We start from the raw sequence: 25,611 nt of genomic DNA, 5'->3' as shown, positions 1-25,611 counted from the left end.
ATTTGCGTCATATTTTAGATTCCACGTGTAAGAGATATCATATGGTATTTGTCTTTCTCTTTCTGACTTACTTGGCTTGGTATGATAATCTCTAGGTCCATCCATGTTTCTGCAAATGCACAGCCCTAATCCTGATACAACAGGATGACATTGAAACATGTTTGGTCACCTCTGTATAGGTGAATTTAGAAGGGTATAAATCATTAGGCTTCTGATTAGAATGGTAAAGAATTTAAAAATGGGAGCTAAACTCATGTTCTTCCTAGATGCAGTACATGACTTACTAGAGACTGAAGGGTACTTAGGAAATTTTGAGTTAAATAGGGACAAATGGTATTCACACTTTAAAGAGACATCTTAATTTCTTAACTCATACTTTAAAAAACATTGTAAATTATAATACTGTGTGACCATTTAAGATGATGTGATAGTAGACCAAAGACATGGAAATATATTTACTATCTGGTCGGTAGCAGAATTAGAAATTTGCATTCAAGTCAGATGCATATATAAAATTTGTTTTCTAAAACTGATCCTCATGGTTTTTCAACTGTTGGTTACCAGAGAAAAATTCAAACATGCCAATTGAAGGGTTTCTCTGTCTCTTTGAGTTTAAACAGTTTGTTTTGGGTTAAAATAGTCTCTTTCAGAACAGTGCCCACTCTTCTGAGTCCTACCTCATCCACCCTCTCCTTTTCCTAGTGGTGTGTGTGTGCATAAGGGACTGAAGTTATATGACATTTGGGGGATGGGGGAGTGAGGCTCCCAGATCTGCATGTGGGTCCTTGTTCTTGTTCACCTTATCCTTTATCCAGCTTCTGTGCCTGCTGCTGGTGAATTTTTGACTAATCCACTTGGTTTGTTAAAGACCTGAGGTCCTGCTTTCAGACTCATTTCCATTTTGGCTCTCCTTAGGACTATAGATCCTTAAGTCATGCTCATCCTCTCCTGGCCCCTGACAGGCTGGTGGTAGCCACTGTGGTAGGGGCACCTCATCCCTGAACATGGTGGCCCCGTAGCTGGCCCACTGACGCTCAATTCAGCTTTCATCAAATGCCCTGCAGAGAGGGTGTGCGTATGCTGTGGTTTGCCCAGTAGAGTTTACTCCCATTGGCCTGAGATTTATTAAAAGCCCTTCTCTCATTTTTTAAAGTGATCTCCTTTACAAAATAAATGATAGGGTCACCCTACTTATGCCGTGTTTGGGAGCTTCTGGATCTTGTTGTTAATAGAAGTTTGAGAAATTTAGACATTTTTCTTCTTAGCAGGTCCTGACTTTCAAGAAAAACATCTCACTCAGGACTAAAAAAATTTTATTGTTAGTCAGAAGTTAATCACCAGCACTTTATTTTTCTTCATATTCCTGGCAAAACAGTCCTATATCTTCCCAAGGCAAATGTGGATGCCTCTGATTTATTAGAACAAAGGTTATTTTAAAGAGTTAAGCAAAGAAAAGTGCAAAGATTAATATTTGAAAATATAATCTCACTTTAAGTAAGTAAAAAAAGAAGCAGCATGTTATGAATTCTTTTGATAAAAATATATGTCTGTATGTATTGAAAAGAGACTGAAAGGATATTTACCATGTAACACAAAATATTTATTACTGGATGGTGGATTTATGGACTATTTGTCTTTTTCTTTTTTCCTCTTTGCCACTTTTACATTTTCCATAATGAATGTGTATTATTTTCGTAGTAAGAATAAAGTAAAATTACTTGAAAAATTTGATATCACTTTCTACAGCTTTTCCCCTGAAGCAAACATTCTCTAAATGATCAGGATTTAAACAGAATACTTCATCTCTTTCAGAGTCTGAGTCATTCTTCATGGTTTATTATGAGTCTTTTTTAAATATCTTTTTAATTGCTAGTTTATGTTGGGTAAAAAGGATGATGCTCTTCACATTCATTTGGTTTAACCACGCTTTCATTCTTGTCTATGTTCTATAATGGTAGATCCTATGCCATGGTTACTTTTAATCTAGTGCTACATTCTTATTCCTCAACGTATACACATACCCACAAATGCTTTTGAATGTAGTAGTTTTGCAGGGGGGAGCACCTTATTTTCTATTTTTCAGGATGATGCAGGACATTCTACATCCTTTTGTTATGACTATATTTTTCTTTCAATGCTATTCTCTTTAATGAAATCCCAACCAAATTCGTTTTCTGAAAACCAGTGGTTATAAAATTGTGCCTTGACCTTTTCGTGAGGTTTTGCTCAATTTAACTGGTGGCCAAAATAAAACAGCTTCACTTGCAAGATAACCCTTGCTCTGCAAGGCAGAGTATTGTAGGACAGGCATTTCCTCATGTGGGTGCACTTGGATTAGGAAAGATCATTGCTGTATACAAGTACCTCTGCCTGAGCCAACTCCCTACGTGTCCTTGAGACCATCTCTCTCCTGGGCAACAGAAGTCACCAGAGGCTTGTCATAATGCTACTGTAGTCTTCCTCACAGATAGTCACAAGTGCTTTTTCATCAGCTTTCTTTCTCTTACTGATGATCCTTTTCTAGGTAAGGATGTAGGGAGTGAAGGAGGAGGTAAGAAGAATGTGGGGCTTAGTGACATTTTGATAAGGAGAGTTTCAGTCTATGGACACAGGATACCCAGGCTCAGGGCTCAAGGTTTTCAATAGCACTAGAATTAGCACTGTTAGATAAACTTCTCTTAGTTGACCTTGGAAGCCACCCCATTGGTACTATTTTCTGTGTGTACTTATCAGGCTTCTTTTGATTGCAATTGACAGATACGTGGCTTGCACTAGCCTAAGGAAGCAAGAAAATGAATTAGTTCATGATATTCATGGAATGGTTGATCACTAGATAAGAAGGAGGGCACGGGTGCAGCTCGACCTCAGGAACAACAGGCATAAGGGATGCTAGTGCATCTGGGTCTTGCTTCATTTCTCCTCTCTCTTCCTCATTGTGTTTGCCTCATCTTATCATTGAAGACTATAGGAAACATGGCTGCTGTGGTTCTGGAATTTATAACTTACATCTTCATCCAACAAAAAAAGTTGTTTTTAAGGTATTTTCAGTTCTGAATTTAAAAATTCCAGGTCAGATGTCCATTTCTGGGCCAAGTATTTGTTTGGGGTCATCTGACTGGGCAAGGTTTGGTGGAAAATGACAGCTTTCCAATAGCCATGGGGCAAAATGGACATACCCAGGAGAAAGAAGGAGAGCTAGGCTGATAATCCTATAGATATCTACTATATCCCATCCTATCCTATAGATATCTGCTATATCCTATAAAGAGCTACTACAGTGTAGAATGAATTCCAATTTCCAAATACCCAATTTTATAGCAAAAGTTTAGAATATAACCTTTTAATATATCGATGATTTCCTACATTAGCTGTTATTTTGACTTTAAACTCCCCTACCCACCCACCCAACCAGCACCCACCCATGCAGTTTTTAAAAATTGACCTCAGATGTGACAGGCAGAAAACAGAAATATTGTGTAGAGATTTGGTGAACATATTTTTGTGATGCTTTGAAAAAGTTCTGAATAAATTTGAATATTGTATTACTGTTTTTGTTTTTTTTTTTTTAGAGTTGATTCCTTGCTTTTATTTATTTATTTATTTATTTATTTATTTATTTATTGGCTGTGTTGGGTCTTCGTTTCTGTGCGAGGGCTTTCTCTAGTTGCGGCAAGCGGGGGCCACTCTTCATCGCGGTGTGCGGGCCTCTCACTGTCGCGGCCTCTCTTGTTGCGGAGCACAGGCTCCAGACGCGCAGGCTCAGTAGTTGTGGCTCACGGGCCCAGTTGCTCCGCGGCATGTGGGATCTTCCCAGACCAGGGCTCGAACCCGTGTCCCCTGCATTGGCAGGCAGATTCTCAACCACTGCGCCACCAGGGAAGCCCTGTATTACTGTTTTTGATAGACACATCTTTTATTATTGTTTCTAATGTTTAATTTTGAAATACAATTACATTTTAATTGTTATTAGTCACACAGTGTGTTTTCTTTATTTTGATCAAACTAAGTTTTGATGCATTAACAAAGGTAATTAATTGGCAGAAAAATTATAATATGTTTCTTTGTTGAGATGTTAGATCCCCAATCGGATTGTTCCAGGTTCAATCAAATGGAAGAATTAATATAATGTCATTTATCTGTTGCAAAGAATTTAGCCTCCTTTTATAGAAAGTGGTAGCAAGAATATTTTGAAATTAAAATGTATGAATGACTTGTCACAATATTTTAAACACTTGGGAAAACACTGAGATGCTCAGCCAGGAGCCAGAAGCATTAAATGAGCTTTTGAAAACAAACAAACAAACAAAAACAAACCAAAAAAACCCCAAAAAACAAAAAACAAAAAATGTTCTTCTTTCTAAATAAAGAGTTCTCTTATGAATGGCATCTACTGGGTTTGGGATTTGACAGTGAACAAGACATCTTCCCTGTCCTTAGGAGGTCAAGATTACTGTGAGACGGGAGTTGGGGAGGCTTGCTGGGCAATTACTATGCACTGTGATACGTGCTAGGATTGGGGTAAGCAGAGGGCTCTGGGGACATCCAAGAGGAGCACTTAGACTATTAGACCAGGAAAAGTTTTCTAGAGGAGGTTGTCCTAGCTCCTAGGATTCACATGGAGAACTAAAGATGGCACATTAGTTAGTTTTCAACTGAGGGCATTACTGTTCCTTCCCCCAGAGTGTTTGAAAATATGTGTGCATTTTTGATTGCACAATGACTGGTAACTAGTGATGTCAAGTGTGTGATTGCAAGAATTGTGACTCCTATTCCTGGGGTGGCCACAGCATCTTAATAGCATTTATCCATCTATCTATATGATGCCCAAGTTACATATCCATAAACCTACAGTCATATGGGTAGGGACAACAGATATATATTAGCTAGTTTGCATATGGCCATTCATAGCAAGGGTGTGATCAGCAAAGTCTCTGAAAGAAAGATCTCACAGAAAAGGAATTCCCTACTTGTATAAGAATCCTGAGCTTTCAGGGCTCATTGGCACCTGCTCTCATTGTAGGGGTGCATGCCAACAAAGCAACCAAATTTTCATTGCAGGCAATCTCCTAGAGGTTAAGATATTGTGGGCTTCTACCTAGACCTTAATAAGTATGTGTGTTGTATGAATTAGAAGAATTTCATCTAGATAAATTACATTTTACTTACGGGAATTTTTTGGTATTTTAAAACAATCCTGTAATAAATATAAATAGTTGGGAAAGACCACTTCAGGTTGGTTTACACTTATGTCAAAGTGAGTATAGTGAATATAATGTGATTTATTATAGGTGTTATTGACGCCACCAATGCCTGTGTACCTCTGACAAGTGAGCAGCTCAAGGCAGTTCAAATGTCCTGCTAGACATTCAGGCACAGTTAAGAAATTTCCTCCCACAATAAAACCATCTGGGCCTAGTACTGTTTCAGGCGGTAGCTCTTTTTTCCTTTGACAGCTTCTCTGTTTCTTCTTTAGAAATTGTGTGTTTAGACTTTTTGTCTCTACTGAGAACAATTGTAAATTGTTTTTTTTAGAAAGTTATGTGTGCCGTCTAGTTTTCCAAATATATTTGCATCGAGTTATGGAAAGTAGTCTTTAATGATTTAAAATGTTTTCTTCTTTTGATGGTTATATCCTATTTTTATTAAGATATAGTTTACATTCTATACTATCACCCTTTTAAAGGGTATAGTTCAAAGGCTTTTAGTATATTCATGGAGTTGTACATCCGTCAACACAATTGATTTTAAAACAGTTTTATTAACCTTAAAAGAAATCCTCCTCCCTTTGCCCTCGAGCCCTAGACAACCACTAATCTACTTCCTGTCTCTACAGATTGGCCTATTCTGGACATTTCATATGAATGGAGTCATATAATGTATGTTCCTATGTATGGAATATTATTCTGTTTGTATCTCCCCCTGCCCTTTTCCTTGATTTTTTAGATAGGGGTTTGTCTATTTTGCTTACTTATTCGTTTATTCTGTTTTCTAACTTATTTAATTTTGCTTTTATTTTGAATTATTCTATCATTCTGATTTCTTTTGGCTTACTTGTGCTTTTTAATGTTTTTGAATTAGATGTTTCACTTATTTATTTTCATTGTTTCTTTTCTATTGATATAAGTACTTAAAACTTGAATTTTTCTCTGGGTTCTACTTTAGCTATATCCTATGGATTCTTATAAGCGGTATTTCTATTTACTGGTATTTTTGAGAAATTCAACAATTTGTTTGTATTGATCTTTAATTAAAGAGTTGTTTGATGAAGTGCTTACATATTTCCAGATTGAAGAAGGATCTCTTTTTAAATGTGTTATGAATTTCTAGTTTTATTGTATTGCCATTTATATCTTTCAAACGTATTGAAATATTTTTTCTTAATTTTTATGAAAGTTCTATGTGCACTTGAAGTTGTGTTCTTTAGGCAGGTCACCAAATATTGGTTTTACTCTTTCCACATGCAGACCAATTATGTTTACCCATTTACCCAAGGAAAATGACCCAAATTCTATCTAGTCATAGGTCAGAAGTCCAAGATCTCCATATGTTATGCTATTGTTTTTCTACCAAGTCTAGTGTGGCTCTGCTTGGTTCAAAAATCTATAAAGCAGAAAATTTTTCAGCTTGGTCTCCATATAACCAATATAAAGTGGTGGGACAGAGACAAGATAACTGTAATAAGCACTCCGATTCAGAAAGAGGAAGGATGGAAAGGGCAGTCATTTGTCTATGGTCCTTCTTAAGTCCTGTCAGACAGACATTGTTAGGGAGTACTACATTGGTGTCAGAAATGTTCTTTGCTTAGACCCTGATTCTGTTTTCTGGCAGCATACTTTTCCCATTGTTCTTTATGGCCCTTGGCTCTGCCCTGTGTATCATCTTTTCTTTTCCAATATTCTCTTTGACTACACCTGCAATGAATGTTGTAGAATATGCCCTTCTATGGGTTGTTTTGCTTTTTCAGTTCACCTTTTGTTCCCAGAAGTTTGGGGGCCAAAAGTTATTTTAAGTACTGAACAGTTAAAGGATTTTTAAATGCACACCCCTGGCTTACTTGGAAGTACAATTCTTAAAAGCTTAGTAAGTTTCTTACATATTTGAATCCAGTTAGTTCCAGCTGCTGGTAACCTCATTCTCAATTCTTTCTAGACAAAGTCCTCAGACTTGCTATATTTCTTTACTTTTTATCCTTGTAATACCTTGACTGTCACTTTGATACTATTGTAGTTACAGAAATCAGAAACCCTGGGAATTTTTTTTTGGCTCTCTCCTTAAGCATATGCTTGCTCCAATGCAACTTAACTCACTGGGAGGGTCTAACAATAGGATGAACTTTGCTGCCAGGCTGAGCTTTAATGGAACTTTGTCTTGAAAAAGTCTTTTTCAGTTTTCTCTTACTGTTTGAGATCTAAAAGTTGTTGGCCCTTTTAACATTTCAAGGCTCAAAATTTCTGGAATCTCTCATTTCCTTCTATCTTCTTGTAAACTAGACAATTTCCTGAATTTATCTCTCTCTCTTTTTAAAATACTTTGGCAAAACCAATCATCAATATCTATTTGCATATAGAACTAAAAACTGTCTTCCAGTCTCTTTCCCAATCTCACTAGGTACCTGGTTTGACTCTTAACCTACTGAGGCTATCAAATGTTTGACCTCTCCAGCCTCTGATACCAGCTTCCTATTGTCTTTGCCTGGTCTTTAGCCAGTGCCATGTATTTTAGATTTTTGCTATGATAGCACCCACCCCACTTCTGGTACTTATTTTTGTGTTAGAATAGGCTAGGCTTAATCTATGATAACAAACAGCTCCAAAAATCTCAGTGGCCTAACACATAAAGATTTACTTCCTACTCACACAGAGTCTGCTTTAGGTTTTTGGTGGAGGGTAGGCACTCCTCCACATAGATACTCTGGGACTCAGGTTGATTGAGGCTCCACCATCTAGAAAGTCATCAATTGCTCTGGCAGGGGAAAAAAAGACTTGAGAATTACATAAGAGCTTTCACTGTCTTAGCCCAGAAATGACATATATCATTTCTGCTCATTTTTATTTTATTGGCCAGAGCTAGTCACATGGCCTCACTAAATGCAAGGGAGCTGGGAATTTAACCTCTTATATTCCCAGTAAAAAGGAGAAATTGTGTTGGCGAGCATAATATCTATCACATATGGAAGACTTCCTTGTAAAACTCCCCTCCTAGGTTAGCTCCAGGGCTAGACTTTAGTTCCTCTAGCCCCTGAAGCCATTGCCCCTGTGCAATATTAGCAAATATCCCAAGGGCATCAGCAGATTTGGTGTTTTAAAGTTCTATTTACCCCTTTGGTTACAGGCTTTCATCCAAAAATTGGCCTGGAAATTCCCCACTGGATTTTCAGCTCTTAAATACTTTTAATGTGTCAAAATGTAAATATATATATATTCTAGCATTTTCCATTGTTTTCAGTGAAAGAGTTTATCTGCATAACTATAGGAATGTAGTTTGGCTGGTGCTCTGAGAGCTCCTACTTCTGGGCAGTCTCACTACTGAGATTTCTTGCTATAGCCTCTTTCTTTTTTTTTTTTTTTTTTTTTTTTTTTTAAATTTTATTTATTTATTTATTTATGGCTGTGTTGGGTCTTCGTTTCTGTGCGAGGGCTTTCTCTAGTTGCGTTGAGCGGGGGCCACTCTTCATCGCGGTGCGCGGGCCTCTCACTATCGCGGCCTCTCTTGTTGCGGAGCACAGGCTCCAGACGCGCAGGCTCAGTAATTGTGGCTCACGGGCCCAGTTGCTCCGCGGCATGCGGGATCGTCCCAGACCAGGGCCCGAACCCCCGTCCCCTGCATTGGCAGGCAGACTCTCAACCACTGCGCCACCAGGGAAGCCCTATAGCCTCTTTCTTGTCTCTGCTTCTTCCACTTGTCTTCAGCTGGATCTTGGCTGCTCAAAGTAGCCCTTGCACATGATGTAATCTAGGGATTATACAATAACTTCGCTAAAAATTAGTTTTCTTTTAATTTTTCCATTTCCTTTGCTGCTTTTGAATGACTTCTAGGAAGAAATGGAAAAAGTGCTCATTTGTGTAGCTATGTTCATAATGGAAGACTGTTTTAACTATTGATACTATTTATGAAGAAAGGCTTTTTCATTTGTTTCTAATGTGAATAAAATGAATTGCTTTGAAACCTCAGAACCTTGTATTATCTACTCAGTATGCATTGCTCATGGATTCATGGAAGTGTGCATTAAAATGGTCCTTAAGCTCACATAATATAATCATTTGATGTTATTCTAGAGTAATTAATTCAAATTATCTAAGCTGGTAATATTAAGACTATAGGGTTAGGAGTTTATGCAGGTAATCAGGCATTTGTTTCTTGTTTTGCAGGGGCCAAATTGGTCTCCATGCCATTCATGCCAATATACTGTCAAGGTGTTCTTTGGATAACAGTAATTACTGTTATATAATACACTTTAAAAACTCGGTCTCTTTTTAGTCCTACTGTTCCACCACCCAGAGTGTCTATGGCCAGCCGATGTAAGCTGTTTCTGGAGGGGAGATCAAAGGAACCATAAGAAGTTTCCTAGGATCTTAAGATAATTGAGATCCAGTAGTCAAAACATAGGGTAACAGAATGTCCCAATCCTGATTTGACCAGGACAATCCTGGTTTCACCACTCCCAGTGTACCTAGTACCTAATTCCCCTCTCACAGTGTCCCAGGTGGGATAATCAATTATAGTGTCACCCCATTTAATACATGTTCCTCCAGCTGTTTTCAAAGTCATGTGTTTGGCAGTTAATCATACTGACAACATTTATTTAACATTTCAACTGTTAAGATAGGCTCCCATGCTGTATTCCTTTTGTTTACTCCCAATATTCTCCATAGGGCTTCCTGTTTTTGAAGAGTTTCTTATGAAAAAAAATTCATAATAATGGTGGGTCTTATTTACATGCCATTCGATATATGTTGAGTGAAGAAAATAACTTCACTTACCTGTCTCCGTCAAATATTTTTCTTTTGAGTGCAGTTTAGGTTTCAAATTGTGTGGTTTCATAGTTATAGATGCACAAATTGCATACAGCATGAGACACATTGAAAAACAGTGTCCCTCTTCATAAGTCTGAAATGTCACCATTTTTCCCAAGGACGTAAGATTTTCTTTATGACTCTTGCAAATACATCCAAAAGTCTTCATTTGTCAGTTTGATAAATGTGCTGCCAAATAGCACTATCTTGGCATATGAATCATTTGCCTGTGAAATCTTTAAAGAGGATTGTCAAATATTTCTTTGTAGTCTTTGATTCTATTGGTTTTAATGCTTCTAATGTGTCAGGAAATATAGCTGACTCTCTGGGGTAATTTTCTCTTAAAGTCCTAGATAGCAGACGATTATAAAACCTAATGGAAAAGGTATCTTTCTCTTCTCATTTGGCTTAGATTTACATCAGAAAATAACAATAGCTGACAGAGTAGTTGTGAACTACATTAATAATTCTAAAATTTAAAATTAATATATTCTGCCATCTGGAGTCTTAACTAAACATAATTTTAACATCTTTGAAATTCACAAAGAAAATGTGTCTCTTGTCAAGTAACCAGAAACCAGAATTCGGCTCGATTTTCATTGTTCACATGTCAGATATTGCTCGGATCCACACCCCCTTTGCAATCAGTGTCATGCATATGTATGCTGAGAGTTTTCCCATTCAGCAAGCAGATTTATAATTCCTCTAGAGACAAGTTTTTGTTGCAAAGAACTAGCATCTCTATATGCATAATCAATCCTTTTTTTATGTGTGCTTTTGTAGAGTGAGCTGGGATGCTCTTTATTTTTATGGACACATTTGAAAGCCTTTGCTTTCAGCATTTATATTAAGGTGACAGTAACAAAATGTAAGAAATTCAATCAATCAATCATTTAAGATTTAATGAGCATTTACAACGTGTTAGTCTTTGTTAGGCACTGAGATCACAAAGATGAGTAAAAGATGATCCCTGTGTCTAAACGTTCTTAGTCTAATGAAAAGGAAGATTCATTAATGGACAATTATTTTAAAATGTGAAAGGTGGAGAAGTGATAAAGATAATGGTTTCTTTGCAAACCCCCACTTTGCTTCCCCCACTTAGTCATGGGACCACAGAAACCGTAGAGAGTAACTTGGTCTCCTCTCCTGCAAGGAGAATCCTGTGGTCTAACCCCACCTGTCCTCCTCTGGGAACTGGACCACGATGGCTTGGGGCAGCCTGAGGGGAGCTGCAGATCCCTACCTGAGTATGCTCTGGAGTTGTTTGTTTAGTCCTGCAACTCACTTAAGGATTTATATGTGTTCAATCAAGGGGAACTTACAGATTTGATTTGATGTGAAATCATCCAACTCTTATGATAGGAAACTCAAGCTCCCAAAGGACCCCAGATACAGATCCAGAAAGTGCTTTTCACAAGGCTTTACTTGGGACTATGTTAGGCTGGAGGAGACAGGAGATACAGGAGCTAGAGTGTTCAGGTGATTGTAGGATTGGTGGTGGGGAGTTGTCTAGAATGGGACCTGCTCGTGCTATCTTTGCCCTACTAGATTCTATTGACCTTAATCCTCTCTGAATCAGTCCAAGTGGCATTTTTGACAGCAGGGTCATGGTTCCAAGCTCCTTTTTATACAGTTGACAGCTCTGATCCTGTCCTGTCAGCCTTTGCCCTGTTTGTAATTCTATTCATATTCATACTATTTCTCCCACATTACGGTAGGGAAAGCAGATTTCCTTTCTTGTAGTTAAGGATGTCTTACGTAAAGATTTCTCTTATAAAGAAATAGCCACAGCGTTTAGCTTTGGGCTTGATAGAGCAAAGTCCTCAGCAGAAGCAAGGCTGATTGTCAAGGAAGATTCTGGCCCTGCTGGCAGGAGGCCCTGGAGGCTGTCCTCCCAGCAAGAATGTCAGCCTGTGTCTGCACACCTGACATCAAAAACACAGCTCTTCCTTCAGTTAGTAGCACAGAATACCTATATTCAAGCTGCTTTAGCCTTGAACTGACTGCTGCTGTCAAATTCATGTCCGGGGAAAATTAATATCTGCAGATCCAGTCTGTAAACTAGACCAGTGCTGGTCAATAATGACCTTTTTTACTAATCCAAGGTGATGTACAAACTGTAAAGACAACGTAGCAATGTAGCAAGGTTTTCATATAGCTAAATTTATTCAGCTTAAAAGACTCTAAGATTGTTTTTACTTATCTTTGGTGTTAAAAGTCTCCGTATTAAAGATGATAGATGAGTAGGCATAGAGGGAACTTTCCTCAACATAATAAAGGCCGTATATGACAAACCCACAGCCAACATTGTCCTCAATGGTGAAAAACTGAAACCATTTCCACTAAGATCAGGAACAAGACAAGGTTGCCCACTCTCACCACTATTATTCAACATAGTTTTGGAAGTGTTAGCCACAGCAATCAGAGACGAAAAAGAAATAAAAGGAATCCAAATCGGAAAAGAAGAAGTAAAGCTGTCACTGTTTGCAGATGACATGATACTATACATAGAGAATCCAAAAGATGCTACCAGAAAACTACTAGAGCTAATCAATGAATTTGGTAAAGTAGCAGGATACAAAATTAATGCACAGAAATCTCTTGCATTCCTGTATACTAATGATGAAAAATCTGAAAGTGAAATTAAGAAAACACTCCCGTTTACCATTGCAACAAAAAGAATAAAATACCTAGGAATAAACCTACCTAAGGAGACAAAAGACCTGTATGCAGAAAATTATAGGACACTGATGAAAGAAATTAAAGATGATACAAATAGATGGAGAGATATACCATGTTCTTGGATTGGAAGAATAAACATTGTGAAAATGACTCTGCTACCCAAAGCAATCTACAGATTCAATGCAATCCCTATCAAACTACCACTGGCATTTTTCACAGAACTAGAACAAAAAATTTCACAATTTGTATGGAAACACAAAAGACCCCGAATAGCCAAAGCAATCTTGAGAACGAAAAATGGAGCTGGAGGAATCAGGCTCCCTGACTTCAGACTATATTACAAAGCTACAGTAATCAAGACAGTTTGGTACTGGCACAAAAACAGAAATATAGATCAATGGAACAGGATAGAAAGCCCAGAGATAAGCCCACGCACATATGGTCACCTTATCTTTGATAAAGGAGGCAAGCATATACAGTGGAGAAAAGACAGCCTCTTCAATAAGTGGTGCTGGGAAAATTGGACAGGTACATGTAAAAGTATGAAATTAGAACACTCCCTAACACCGTACACAAAAATAAACTCAAAATGGATTAAAGACCTAAGTGTAAGGCCAGACACTATCAAACTCTTAGAGGAAAACATAGGCAGAACACTGTATGACATAAGTCACAGCAAGATCCTTTTTGACCCAGGTCCTAGAGAAATGGAAATAAAAACACAAATAAACAAATGGGACCTAATGAAACTTAAAAGCTTTTGCACAGCAAAGGAAACCATAAACAAGACCAAAAGACAACCCTCAGAATGGGAGAAAATATTTGCAAATGAAGCAACGGACAAAGGATTAATCTCCAAGATTTACAAGCAGCTCATGCAGCTCAATAACAAAAAAACAAACAACCCAATCCAAAAATGGGCAGAAGACCTAAATAGACATTTCTCCAAAGAAGAGATACAGATTGCCAACAGACACATGAAAGAATGCTCAACATCATTAATCATTAGAGAAATGCAAATCAAAACTACAATGAGGTATCATCTCACACCGGTCAGAATGGCCATCATCAAAAAATCTAGAAACAATAAATGCTGGAGAGGGTGTGGAGAAAAGGGAACACTCTTGCACTGTTGGTGGGAATGTAAATTGATACAGCCACTATGGAGAACAGTATGGAGGTTCCTTAAAAAACTAAAAATAGAACTACCATATGACCCAGCAATCCCACTACTGGGCATATACCCTGAGAAAACCATAATTCAGAAAGAGTCATGTACCAAAATATTCATTGCAGCTCTGTTTACAATAGCCAGGACATGGAAGCAACCTAGGTGTCCATCATCGGATGAATGGATAAAGAAGATGTGGCACATATATACAATGGAATATTACTCAGCCATAAAAAGAAATGAAATGGAGGTGTTTGTAATGAGGTGGATGGAGTTAGAGTCTGTCATACAGAGTGAAGTAAGTCAGAAAGAGAAAAACAAATACAGTATGCTAACACATATATATGGAATCTAAGGGAAAAAAAAAAAAAAAAAAAGTCATGAAGAACCTAGTGGCAAGATGGGAATAAAGACACAGACCTACTAGAGAATGGACTTGAGGATATGGGGAGGGGGAGGGGTGAGATGTGACAGGGTGAGAGAGTGTCATGGACATATATACACTACCAAATGTAAAATAGATAACTAGTGGGAAGCAGCCGCATAGCACAGGGAGATCAGCTCGGTGCTTTGTGACCACCTAGAGGGGTGGGATAGGGAGGGTGGGAGGGAGGGAGATGCAAGAGGGAAGAGATATGGCAACATATGTATATGTGTAACTGATTCACTTTGTTGTAAAGCAGAAGCTAGCACACCATTGTAAAGCATTTATACTTCAATAAAGATGTTTAAAAAAAAAAAAAAAAAAAAAAAAGATGATAGATGGTTATTTTATTTTTAATGTTCCTGTCAAGACAAAATGTTGGCAATTTTAGATTGGTTTTACAAATTTGAGTGTAAAGTTTTGCTACTCCATGAAATGCTAAGGTTTGGGGACCACTGATCTAAGAATCTGGTACACAGTCATTCTCTAGAGCTTTCTCAACCTTGGTACTTTTGACATTTTGGATCAGATATTTCTTTGTTGTGGTGGGCTGTCCTGTGCACTGTAGGATGTTTAGCAGCATTGCTGGCCTCCACCCACTAGATGCCAGTAACAACCCACCTCACCCAAATGCAACAGCTAAAAATGTCTCCAGACACTGGCAAACGTCTCAGGGTGGATTGTAATGATATATAGGTGGGGACTGTGATCAAAAAGTTTGAAAGTTACTGTTCTGGAGACATTGTAAATTTTATATCATTATATTCATTATTTTCCCATAAAGAATTTTTATTGCAGTAAATGAGAAGTCATGGCAACCATAAATAAATGCAGGTAGCAAGGCAAACAAGGCTATGTAAAGTGCATATATATATATAAATAACACCTTGATTATTTTTATTTTTATGTATATATATATATGTCTTACAAAGATGCTATAAAACTTAATTGGTATTGACAAAGTATTTAAGAATACCCAACAAAGCGTATTGTAGATAGACACAACATTATTATTTTTTTTTTAATTAATTAATTAATTAATTAATTAATTTTTGGCTGTGTTGGGTCTTCGTTTCTGTGCGAGGGCTTTCTCTAGTTGTGGCGAGTGGGGGCCACTCTTCATCGCGGTGCGCAGGCCTCTCACTATCGTGGCCTCTCTTGTTGCGGACCACAGGCTCCAGACGCGCAGGCTCAGTAGTTGTGGCTCACGGGCCTAGTTGCTCCGCGGCATGTGGGATCCTCCCAGACCAGGGCTCGAACCCCTGTCCCCTGCATTAGCAGGCAGATTCTCAACCTCTGCGCCACCAGGGAAGCCCCTAGACACAACATTATTACACATAATAATATTTGCATTTTTATGTCACTTTTCATTTGAGACTCTCAACCAATTGATTTGTCCTCAGTGTATGATTCTCAGTTCATCTCCGGGAAACTGAGGCACAAGCCAATGTTCAACTGACATAATAAAGTCAGGGAATAATTAGGCCTCCCATTTCCTTTATAATACACTAATCATTTTTACTGTTATTATATGTAGCAAATACATATTTAGTATATAGTAAATATATATTTTATATTTAATTTTATATTTTACCATTTTTTATATATTTTATAATTTTTTAAACATGTATATTTATTTTTGCTAGGCTGGCAGCCTCTGGGAAGTAGGGGCAGGTCTTCAGCTGTGTATCTCTCAGAGCCTGCAGGCTGTGGGCACATCATTTGTGGGCAGCTAGCAGGCATTAGGGAATGCCAACTGCATTAGCTCAGTCCTCCAAAGTTTCATTATAGATTCATGTTTTAGTGCTGGGCTTTTGGCTGTTATCTGAGATTGTGGTAAGAAAAGGAACATATCTGCATTTTTGGTAATAATCTAGTTATAATACAACTTAAAATACATGATGGGATAATCAGGCTGCATTCTGACTTTCATGGACACTAATTATCTTTGCCTCCATGGGTCTCTTCCTCCATTAAAAAAAGTTTAAAATGATAGTTTATGACTGCTTTGGTATAAAGATGGATATAATTCAAACTGGATTATATTCTTTTTTTTTCTGATTTAAAAATGATTAAAACACTCTCCTGGGCCCCTAAAAGTGTCACAAGCCCTGGACACTGTGCCTACAGTGCCTAAAAAAGAGGTGGGGGAGTAGCATCGACATATATACACTACCAAACGTAAAATAGATAGCTAGTGGGAAGCAGCCACATAGCACAGGGAGATCAGCTCGGTGCTTTGTGACCACCTAGAGGGATGGGATAGGGAGGGTGGGAGGGAGACACAAGAGGGAGGGGATATGGGGATATATGTATATGTACAGCTGATTCACTTTGTTATAAAGCAGAAACTAACACAACATTGTAAAGCAATTATACTCCAATAAAGATGTTCAAAAAAAAAAAAAAAAAAAAAGAGGTGGGCCCTGGAGATAATACATTGAAATGTTAACTGGTGCTTTGCCCCTTCATTCCTTTGCTCCTAGCGAGGTATTCTGGTTGTATTGCCTCAGGGAAGAATGACCCAGCAGGCAGCAAAAGAGCCAAATTCTTGGCTTTGGAGTTCAAAAGCTTAGGTTTTAGGATTACACCATAGATTTGGAAGAACAGATGAAGAGCTGGTCTGCTCTCTCCCACAGTAGATGAAGAGTTCATGGACTGAAGATGGAGGAGGCCAGAGAAGTCGAGAACATGTGCATTTGTCTGGGATCCCCAATTTGAATTAAGACTTTGGAAATCCTAGAGCAGATGGGACCTATCACTGCCTAACCCTTCATTCCCAGGGTAGTGTTTTCAGGGCTGTTGAAATGTGGGGCTCTTGTGTCCCCCAAGCCTAATGTGGTGGGGACATGAAACAAGTGCCTTCTTGGTGGGCCAGGCAACAGCTCAGGGACAGGATCTGCGTTTCCAGGAACCCTGGGTGGAGAGGGGCACAAAAAGGTTTTTGGTGGGGTGGATAGTGGCACCCTTATGGCAAAGTGCCAGTCTGTGTAGACTGTGTGGCAGGAATAGGAGGGCATAGCAGAGATCTGCACGGATCCATAATGGAAGACCACAGGAGAATGAGGATGTTTCCACAGATGCCAGCAAGGAGATATGATGACAACAAAGATGGATTCTTGCCATTGTTTTATATATATATATATATATATTTTGGATTCTTGCCATTGTGGTATCACATGAACTCTTTAGAGTTGGAAGGGACCCAGAATTGACCAAGATTAACTTTTTTCCACCTGGAAATGTGAGCTCTTGGAAAAGAAATTAAGTACAATTATGGAAAAGTTAAGTTGCAATTCTTGTACACCAGAATTTTTTGAAGCTGGATTAGTATTCACTGTACATAAGTTTATATGGTTCTTTACAGTATTTGAAGGACCTTCCACCTTTAATTTTTTTCCTTTTAACTCTTATAAAAATCTTAAAAGGAATTGGTATAATTTCTGTCCTCATTTTACACATGTGAAAATAAAAGCACAGAAAAATTAAGTGACTTCCCCGAAGGTCACACAGCTAGGACCTGGCTGAGCAATGACTCAAACCCATAGCCCCGTACACTCTATTACTCCTGGTTCTTAATGTTCAATATTTCCCCAAAGAACTTCAGTGAGAGCTTTCTCTCAGGCTCTCAAAAAATGGTATGGTACCAAAATACTCCTAGTGTTTAGCAATTAATGCTCAGGCGTGAGGAGGACAGAGGGCTCACATGCTGGGCTCCCTCTCTGCTGTGTTCTTTGCAGAGCTCTGCTTCCATGCTTGGAGGTGGGGAGGTAAGTGTATAATCTGAATGCAGTGTGGGGGCCCAGCTCCAGTGCAGTGGGATTAGGTGGGGGGTCAGATCCTAAAGGGTTTTCTAACTTGGAGGCTGGGTGCCCCATCCAGGTTAGTGCATACTGTTCTGCTTCTATAGTCCTGTGCCCACACTTACCACACTGTAGATTTTTCTTGTTTAATTGCCTGTCTCTCTCCAGACTACGAACAACTGAAGGCAGGGATTACATCACACTTACTCCCCATTGTATCCCTTGGCAAAATGCCTGGCATGTAATAGGTACTTTAAATATTTGCTGAATGAATGAACAGATGGGTGTATGGATGGAAGAATTCTTGGGTACCTCAGTGTCCCTCACATAGTCCTAGCCCTGTATCCCTTGATAGCAAAGCATCTTTTGATGGGTGTTTGGGTTCAGCTTCCTTTATCTCACCCAAGAAAACTTTGTGAAAATAGCTACTTCGGTTGCGGGCCACCTCACCTCCTTTTTCCTTTCCTATCCCCAAATCCCTCCTTTATTGTTATCCAACCACCCTTTCAGTCAAGATGTTCAGAATATTTTTTTCCTCTTTCATCTACATGTTTTAAGAACTGTTTTTCCTTCAGACCCTCTTTAGGAGCAGGAAACACTGTTATAAATCCATATGAGTAAATATTTTTCTCTCGTTTTGAAAAAAAATTGTAATTAAAATTCATGGTAGAAAAATTTCTAAAGTGGTAAGTTGCCTTTCTAATATACTACATGTCTTATTTTAGAATTTATTTCAGTAACTAACCTACATTATTAAATAAGATTCACTTCATTGGAGTCACTGAATAATTACTGTGTTAGATAAGTATTGTTTTCGTGATACTATTAGTTTTATCACATGTGCTAAATTGTTTTTAGGAAGTAGCCTCAGCATTACTTGAAAAGAGATGGGAAATACATGTCCCAAATCCAGTAAATTTATTATTAGAACAAGGTCACAAATATAGTAAATTTTCATTGCATCATTTTTACAACATTCAAATGCAATATATGATAAATAAGGTTTATCCCTTAACAGATTCTAATTTTTTTCTTAAGGCACCGTGACAGAGAAACTTATCCCAAAGATTATGATATAGAGGGTCCTGAAGAAGTAAAAAAACTGTGTAATTCAACATATTGGCGACTTGGAACCAACGAACCCCCAGTAAGTAGTAGCTACTAATTTCTTTAAGTCCGGAATCTTCCTCCTAGTAAAACATGAAAAAGTAGAGGGAGGAGCACTTTGTCAGTGCTCCTCTTAGCTGTGTTAGTAACTTAGGCAGGTGACCTAGCCACTGTGTGCTTCAGTGACCTTACCTGTAAAATGGGCGCACTTCATAAGTTTATTGGAAAATTAAATAAAATAAAGTGCTTAACTCAATGCCTGGCACATAGAAAGTGCTCAAGAAATTATCATTATTGTTATGATGCTGTTGCTGCAGCTGCAACATCTTGCTAGATGTCTCCTCTAAGCTTCACCATCACCCTGTGAAGTAGGTATTATTATCTCTATTTTACAACTGGGGAGAATCTCCTAGAGGTTAAGTGATTTACTCAAAGTCACCCAGCCAGGGAGTGGAAGAGTGAGAGTCTGAACCCATTTCTTTGGGTTTCAGATCTTTTGTACTTGTCTTAAGGGGATAGAATTGTGAATAATTTAAACATGCTGTTATTATTCTCATAACATTTGTACAACTAAGTTACAAAAGGAGTATCCATTGCATAGGTACTTCCTATTTGAATTGCTGTGGGTGGGTTACTCCTTGGCTATTTAGGTGTCTGCTCAATCAGTGTGCAGGAACTCAACTCCCTAAAGACTCCCAAATTGTGTCCTACAATGTCAAGAGTTTTGGGACTAGTTGAAGACTCAGTTCAACCTCATAGGATGGCCTTGGGGCCTGAAGAGCTGGTAATTTGACAAGGATGGATGTGAATGTGTTGAGAAGACTGGGTTTGTATATCATATTTTGCCCCCAAAAGGCTGGGCTACTTTGAAAAAGGGTAAGCCTAGGAAGATCCATAATTCTACTTTGGGAATGGTTCTAGAAAATTCTCTGTTCTCCAGGGTGATGGGAATGAATTAGCTTAGCAGAGTCCATGCTGTTTCCTCCCTTCCTGTTATAGTTTACCATAGACAAAGAACGATAAGGATAGCCTGAAAAATGGGGATTTATTATAAAGATACGGCTGCCTGGATATGGAACGAGGACACTTACAGGAACCAAGATGGCTCTAAAGCAAGACATTCTCTCTCTCTGTCTCTTCTCTCTATCTGACACACACACACAATCTCTCTTGGCATCTCTGTTTCTCTCTGCTCTGTTCTCCTTTTGTCCCACAGCTTAAATCTCAGGGGCATTCTGATGGTTTCCTCAGTTTCCACCCTGCCTTCTTGCCTTTGCACCAGGCTGCCTAATTGGTCATTAGCCAGCACATGGATGGAGCTCTAGAGGCCAATGCCCAACCCAGAAAATAACCACCCTGCCCTGCTCTCCCAAACCCAGCTTACCCTTGCTTTCTTGAGCATGGTGAGGACAAGAACAAGTTGGGCAAGGCAGGCATTGCCTGGCATGCACTTAGCATCTTTGACCCTTAAAAACATTTATTTTTGATAAGTGAAAATCTTCTTGGTCTCTGGATTGTGGGAGGAAGTGAGATGAAGTGAAATATGAGGTGTAGGAACCTCAAATATTCATTCCTTATATTCCATGCATTGTAGCAGTTAAGCCTTAGTTTAATAGAGGATGTATAAATAATATTTACCTTCTTTATGACTTTCATTCATAGTCATTGAAACCTTGTCCTTCCTCTACCAGGTTTACAGTGTGTATTAGATAGGAATGTTACTGAACCAAACTTGGGTCCACTTCCCAACATGCAGCAAAGTCAAAATTCAGTTTGAAAATAGAGACAGGATTTTGAAAAAGGTGTGCTGTAATTCTCATCTGCAAACCCCCTTGGGTTCCTGGTGAAGTTATAGATATGAGGCTCTGGTGATCTGTCTGAAGCAGCAGAGCAGAAAGAGAGGAACTAGCTACATATACATCAGTGGTGGGGCAAGGATAAGTGAGTACTCAGGCCCAGATGTGGCTTTGGGGGATCAGATATGGGCCATGTAAAAGAGAAAGATGACAGGGAGCCATTTTAGAGCCTGCCCAAGAGCACCTCATATAGGTATGGAAGAGGGATCGACTGTATTCCTATGGGCTAAGACAGGACATTTAAGTGCAGAAATTGGCATCCTGCACCACAGAACATACCATTGAATATTCCCAGAAAGACTCGCAGCTTCTATTAGAACACCCTAAGAAAGTCAGCTTTGAACGTCCTTCAGTGCCAGACAGGGTCAGACACAGACACGCCCAGAGGAAACCAAAACAAGATTACATATCCACTTTTCCTGCATTTGCTTCTCTCCTTCCTCATGTCCCCTCACCCTCATCTTAAACGCTCAAGGAGCCAGAAGGAGTTGGTGTATAAGGAAGAAGTCCAAGGGGGACAATTGGGAAGAAGCCAACTGAAGCAGGCCAGACTAAAACATGCCCAAGGTGGAGGAATGAGAATCTTTCATTTTAAATGAAGTTTTGGCTAGTACATGGGACTGGGCATTTTACTTACCTCAAAAAGGCTCTTCTTGAGACAGAAGTAGCAAGAAGATTTTTATCAATATATTATCTGAGAGTGACCAGAAAAGTCCTGGAGCGTGTCCTATATTTCATCAAAGAACATAAAAAAGAATAAGACCCTCCAAGTAACTATGAATGGGCAGCGATGGAAGAAGAATAGATTTGTTTTCTAATTGTACCTACTTACAAGTCCCACTTGTTCAATGAGCCAGTTGCCCATTTGTGTGTAAAACAAGTCTGTTCACGTCTCTCTATCCCTTTCCTTTACTTTAGTTTTCTTCATGGCACTTCAATGACTGGACATACTTAAGACTTTTTAGTTGTTAATTGTCTGTCTCCCCCTACTAGAATACAGGCTTCATGAGAGAAGGGACTTTGGTCTGTTTTGTTCTCTGCTGTATCTCCAGTTCCCAGAATGGTGTCTGACACATAGTTGGCGCTCAATAAATATTTGTGGAAGGAAGAAAGGAAAGAAGACTGTATTTAACAAACATGTATTAAGGTCCTGTTATTTTGTTAAGTGCTGGGATAAGAAATGTGTGCCAAGTTACCACGCTGAGTGCTGGGGTAAGAAACATAATTCAAAGCAAGGTTGCTGTACATCAGGAATTCACAGGCTTATGGGGTTAATGGGTGCCTACAACCACAGTGGCAGTGTGCATGATGGATGATATGACACGGAGAAGATCAGGATGCTGTGAGGGGCACTTGAGCTGAAATGGATTGATGGGAGGGTCAAGGATGACTTCCTAGGGAATTCCCTGGCAGTCCAGTGGTTAGGACTCTGTGCTTTCACTGCCAAGGACCTGGGTTCACTCCCTGGTTGGGGAACTAAGATCCCACAAGCTGAGCGGTGGTGCAGCTAAAAAAAAAAAAGATGGCTTCCTAGTGTAGGTGACCACCGTGAAGCTCCTGAGGTGAATGTTTAAAGGAACCATCTGTTGGTGGAATCTGGAAACATACTACCTAACTTTCAGTAGTGGCATAATCGAATTCTTACCCCAGTGGCCCCTCAGGCTTCAGGAGGCTGAGTGGGACCATGGATTCACAGCGGAGCAGTAATTTAATTCAAGCCACTGGAGTTTCTCTGATTGTCTTATTAGTCCACGTGATTATGGGAAATAGTGTTTTAAATTTCAATATTTTGTTTTGGTATTTTATTTGGACTTTATTGATGTACTACTTAGCTATAACAGAGTGAGTCCCATGCAAAATAAATGATCAAGAGTACTTCTATCATTGTTTCTTCATTTGTAAAGTTCCTCACCCATGGACCCTCATGGCACTACCAAAGGCCCTGTCACAATGGCTTACGTAAGGCCACTTCTGAGGAAGTGCTGCATGTTGAATCCCATAAACTCAGAAGGATTAAATACAGAGCAGATTTGATGCTGTGTCATAGAAGGTGAGAAATTTTAGATATAAAGGAACAAAGAGGAACTTGAGAAATTTCATTAAACAGATTTTTCTTATACAGCTTATGGATCAATGCCAAGGCATTTTTGGAACTAACAGGACAACACTGATGAGCAAATTAGGCTAATATTAGTTTTAACAGCATCACAGTCACTTTGGACTTAAAAATGACAAATAAATGAAAAAAGTGTGCTAAAAGCGTACAAATGTGTGCTAACATTCATTTTATGAATAGATGAATACCTAAGTAGGTCTCAAATATGAGCTGTTTTAGTGGATGAAAATACAACATTTAAAAATTAGTGACCCTAGCAGGACAGGAATATAGACACAGACGTAGAAAATGGATGTGAGGACACGGGGAGGGGGAAGGGTAAGCTGGGACGAAGTGAGAGAGTGGCACTGACATATATACACTACCAAATGTAAAATAGATAGCTAGTGGGAAGCAGCCACATAGCACAGGGAGATCAGCTCGGTGCTTTGTGACCACCTAGAAGGGTGGGATAGGGAGGGTGGGAGGGAGACACAAGAGGGAGAGGATATGGGGATATATGTATATGTATAGCTGATTCACTTTGTTATAAAGCAGAAACTAACACAACATTGTAAAGCAATTGTACTCCAATAAAGATGTTAAAAAAATAATAAGAAAAATTAAAAAATTAGTGACCCTAAGAGGGATATAATTATAATGGATCTGAGAAATTCAATTATCATTTACTTAATTGGTTCAGGTATGTTTTTCTTTGATTAACATAGTAGAATAGTATTTTGAGCACTACAATCTTACAGATGCTTCTAGCATTCAGATCTAAGTACCTGAAAGAGGCATATGGATCAAACTGTTGTAAATGGAGTAATTTTAAATGTCAGTGGAGGAGAACCACTTACACCAGGGAAAAGGAAGATATTTAGGGAGAGTGGGCTGTTGAGTCAAGGTTCCCTCTTGCTTCCTATCTCCATAATCTCTGAGTTTGGAGTTGATGCCACAGGTTCCAGCATCCTCTCCTGGATCTACTTTGGATTGTCTATTCCAATATCAGCACAATTGCATCTGCCTTTCCTGTTTCAGGAATTCTGTGTAAATTTTGGCCAACTTGAGTGTAGTTTCTTTGTCTTATGCTGTAACTATGGGCTTATTAATTCTATCAAGTATCTGTTATTTCTAGGGATTTGGAACATGAATGAAATGAGGCATTTGCCATTTTGATCCCATTACCCTCCTTTGCAACTCTTTTTCTGTATCAATAATCATGCCCTAATTTAACTTTTAGAGAAACTAGATTTTAATATTTCATATATATCAATTTGCTTAAGCAGGTATAACTGTTAGGTTGAACAAATGGCACTCAAAAGGTGCAATCACACACACACACACACACACACACACACATTCTTTGCCTCTGTTGTCTTTTCACCCTACTTTGTGGAATTAGTTCTTTCTCTACCCCTGGATAAGATCTTGTGCAATTTCCATAATTTTTATGGTCACTCTCAGATAATTAAAAGTTTATTGGTCACATTTCAATAATTAAAATATCTCATCAAAATGATGAATTTTATTTAAGGTTAAAGATTTTCTTCTCCTCCAGCTAGAGTCTGCTCCAGGCCAGGGAAGTCTGCAGAGGAATGTGTGTGTAGAAGGAGGGTTGGCTGATTTTCTATTTCTTTGCTTAGTCTGCTCTGTCCTTCCCTCAGACAACTAGACAAATAAAAGGCCCTCTTGTGATTATTCTACTAATATTAATTACTTAACTGAGACTGCTTTTGTGACAAGCAGTGGTTTTGTTATCTGAAAGTGACCAGAAGAAAATATGGCACTTGTCCATAATTTATCTCTTCTAGGTGCAGGGAAAGAACCATCCCATAAAGGCTAACTTGAACCGGCAGTGAAGAAAAATAATGAAATTATTTTTTGCACCCCGTAAGTCTCAGTTGTTCAAAATAATGATGGGAAGGGGGCCTCTCTGCTTCTCTGGGATCCTTTAAATAATCTGTATGTGGTACTACTGTGTTCACTTAGACATGAAAGTAGAGCCACGAAAACAGAAAACAGGACAAAACTACTGCTGAGAAATAAGAATAGCCTTCTGGATGATTTTTAAAGGTAAAGACTTTTTAACAAAGTATCTGTATTACTTTTTGATGATGACTTTTTTGGCAGTGGTAGGGGGAGTGCTGTTTAACAGGATAAAATAAGACTTTTCCTCAATTATGACTGAAGATCTAAGATAAAAGATGCCAACTTCTCCATTGCATAATGAGAACATGCAGAACATTTGGATAGTAACTGGTTTTGAACCTCTTGATCTCTCATCCACGTTGAAGGTTAAAAAAAAAAGGAAAAAAGAAAGAAAATGTTGAAATTGAAGAGACCTGGATGAGAGTATTTGGAATTTGGGGGAGTCATTTGGAGGGGTGTACATGCTGAGTCCCATCCCTCTTGTCCCCACTGGGTGGGGAAGCACCCACCAGTGCTGGGTGGAAGCAT

General features: G+C 38.7%; 1 protein-coding gene across 5 annotated transcripts in view; it reads left to right on the top strand.

Annotated features, from left to right (window-relative positions):
- CFAP95 (cilia and flagella associated protein 95) overlaps window positions 1–25,611 on the top strand; it is a 135,588-nt gene that overhangs the window by 51,416 nt on the left and 58,561 nt on the right. For 2 of the 5 annotated variants that reach the window (XM_061201198.1, XM_061201195.1), the window contains exon 2: window positions 19,132–19,240. The exons of 2 other annotated variants lie outside the window; for them this stretch is intronic. Coding sequence is in view for 1 of the 3 variants with exons in the window: in XM_061201195.1 (XP_061057178.1) it covers window positions 19,132–19,240 (109 nt within the window). In the remaining 2 variants the exon portion in view is untranslated. Of the gene's footprint in view, window positions 1–19,131; window positions 19,241–24,978; window positions 25,045–25,611 lie in introns of those variants that run through there. One more of the 5 variants, XM_061201199.1, reaches the window with a different exon arrangement.

Source organism: Eubalaena glacialis, chromosome 9 (genome assembly GCF_028564815.1).
Source record: "Eubalaena glacialis isolate mEubGla1 chromosome 9, mEubGla1.1.hap2.+ XY, whole genome shotgun sequence".
NCBI classification, from domain to species: Eukaryota; Metazoa; Chordata; class Mammalia; order Artiodactyla; family Balaenidae; genus Eubalaena; species Eubalaena glacialis.
The sequence above is the reverse complement of the archived record's forward strand: the minus strand, read 5'-3'. Positions and strand labels throughout refer to the sequence as shown.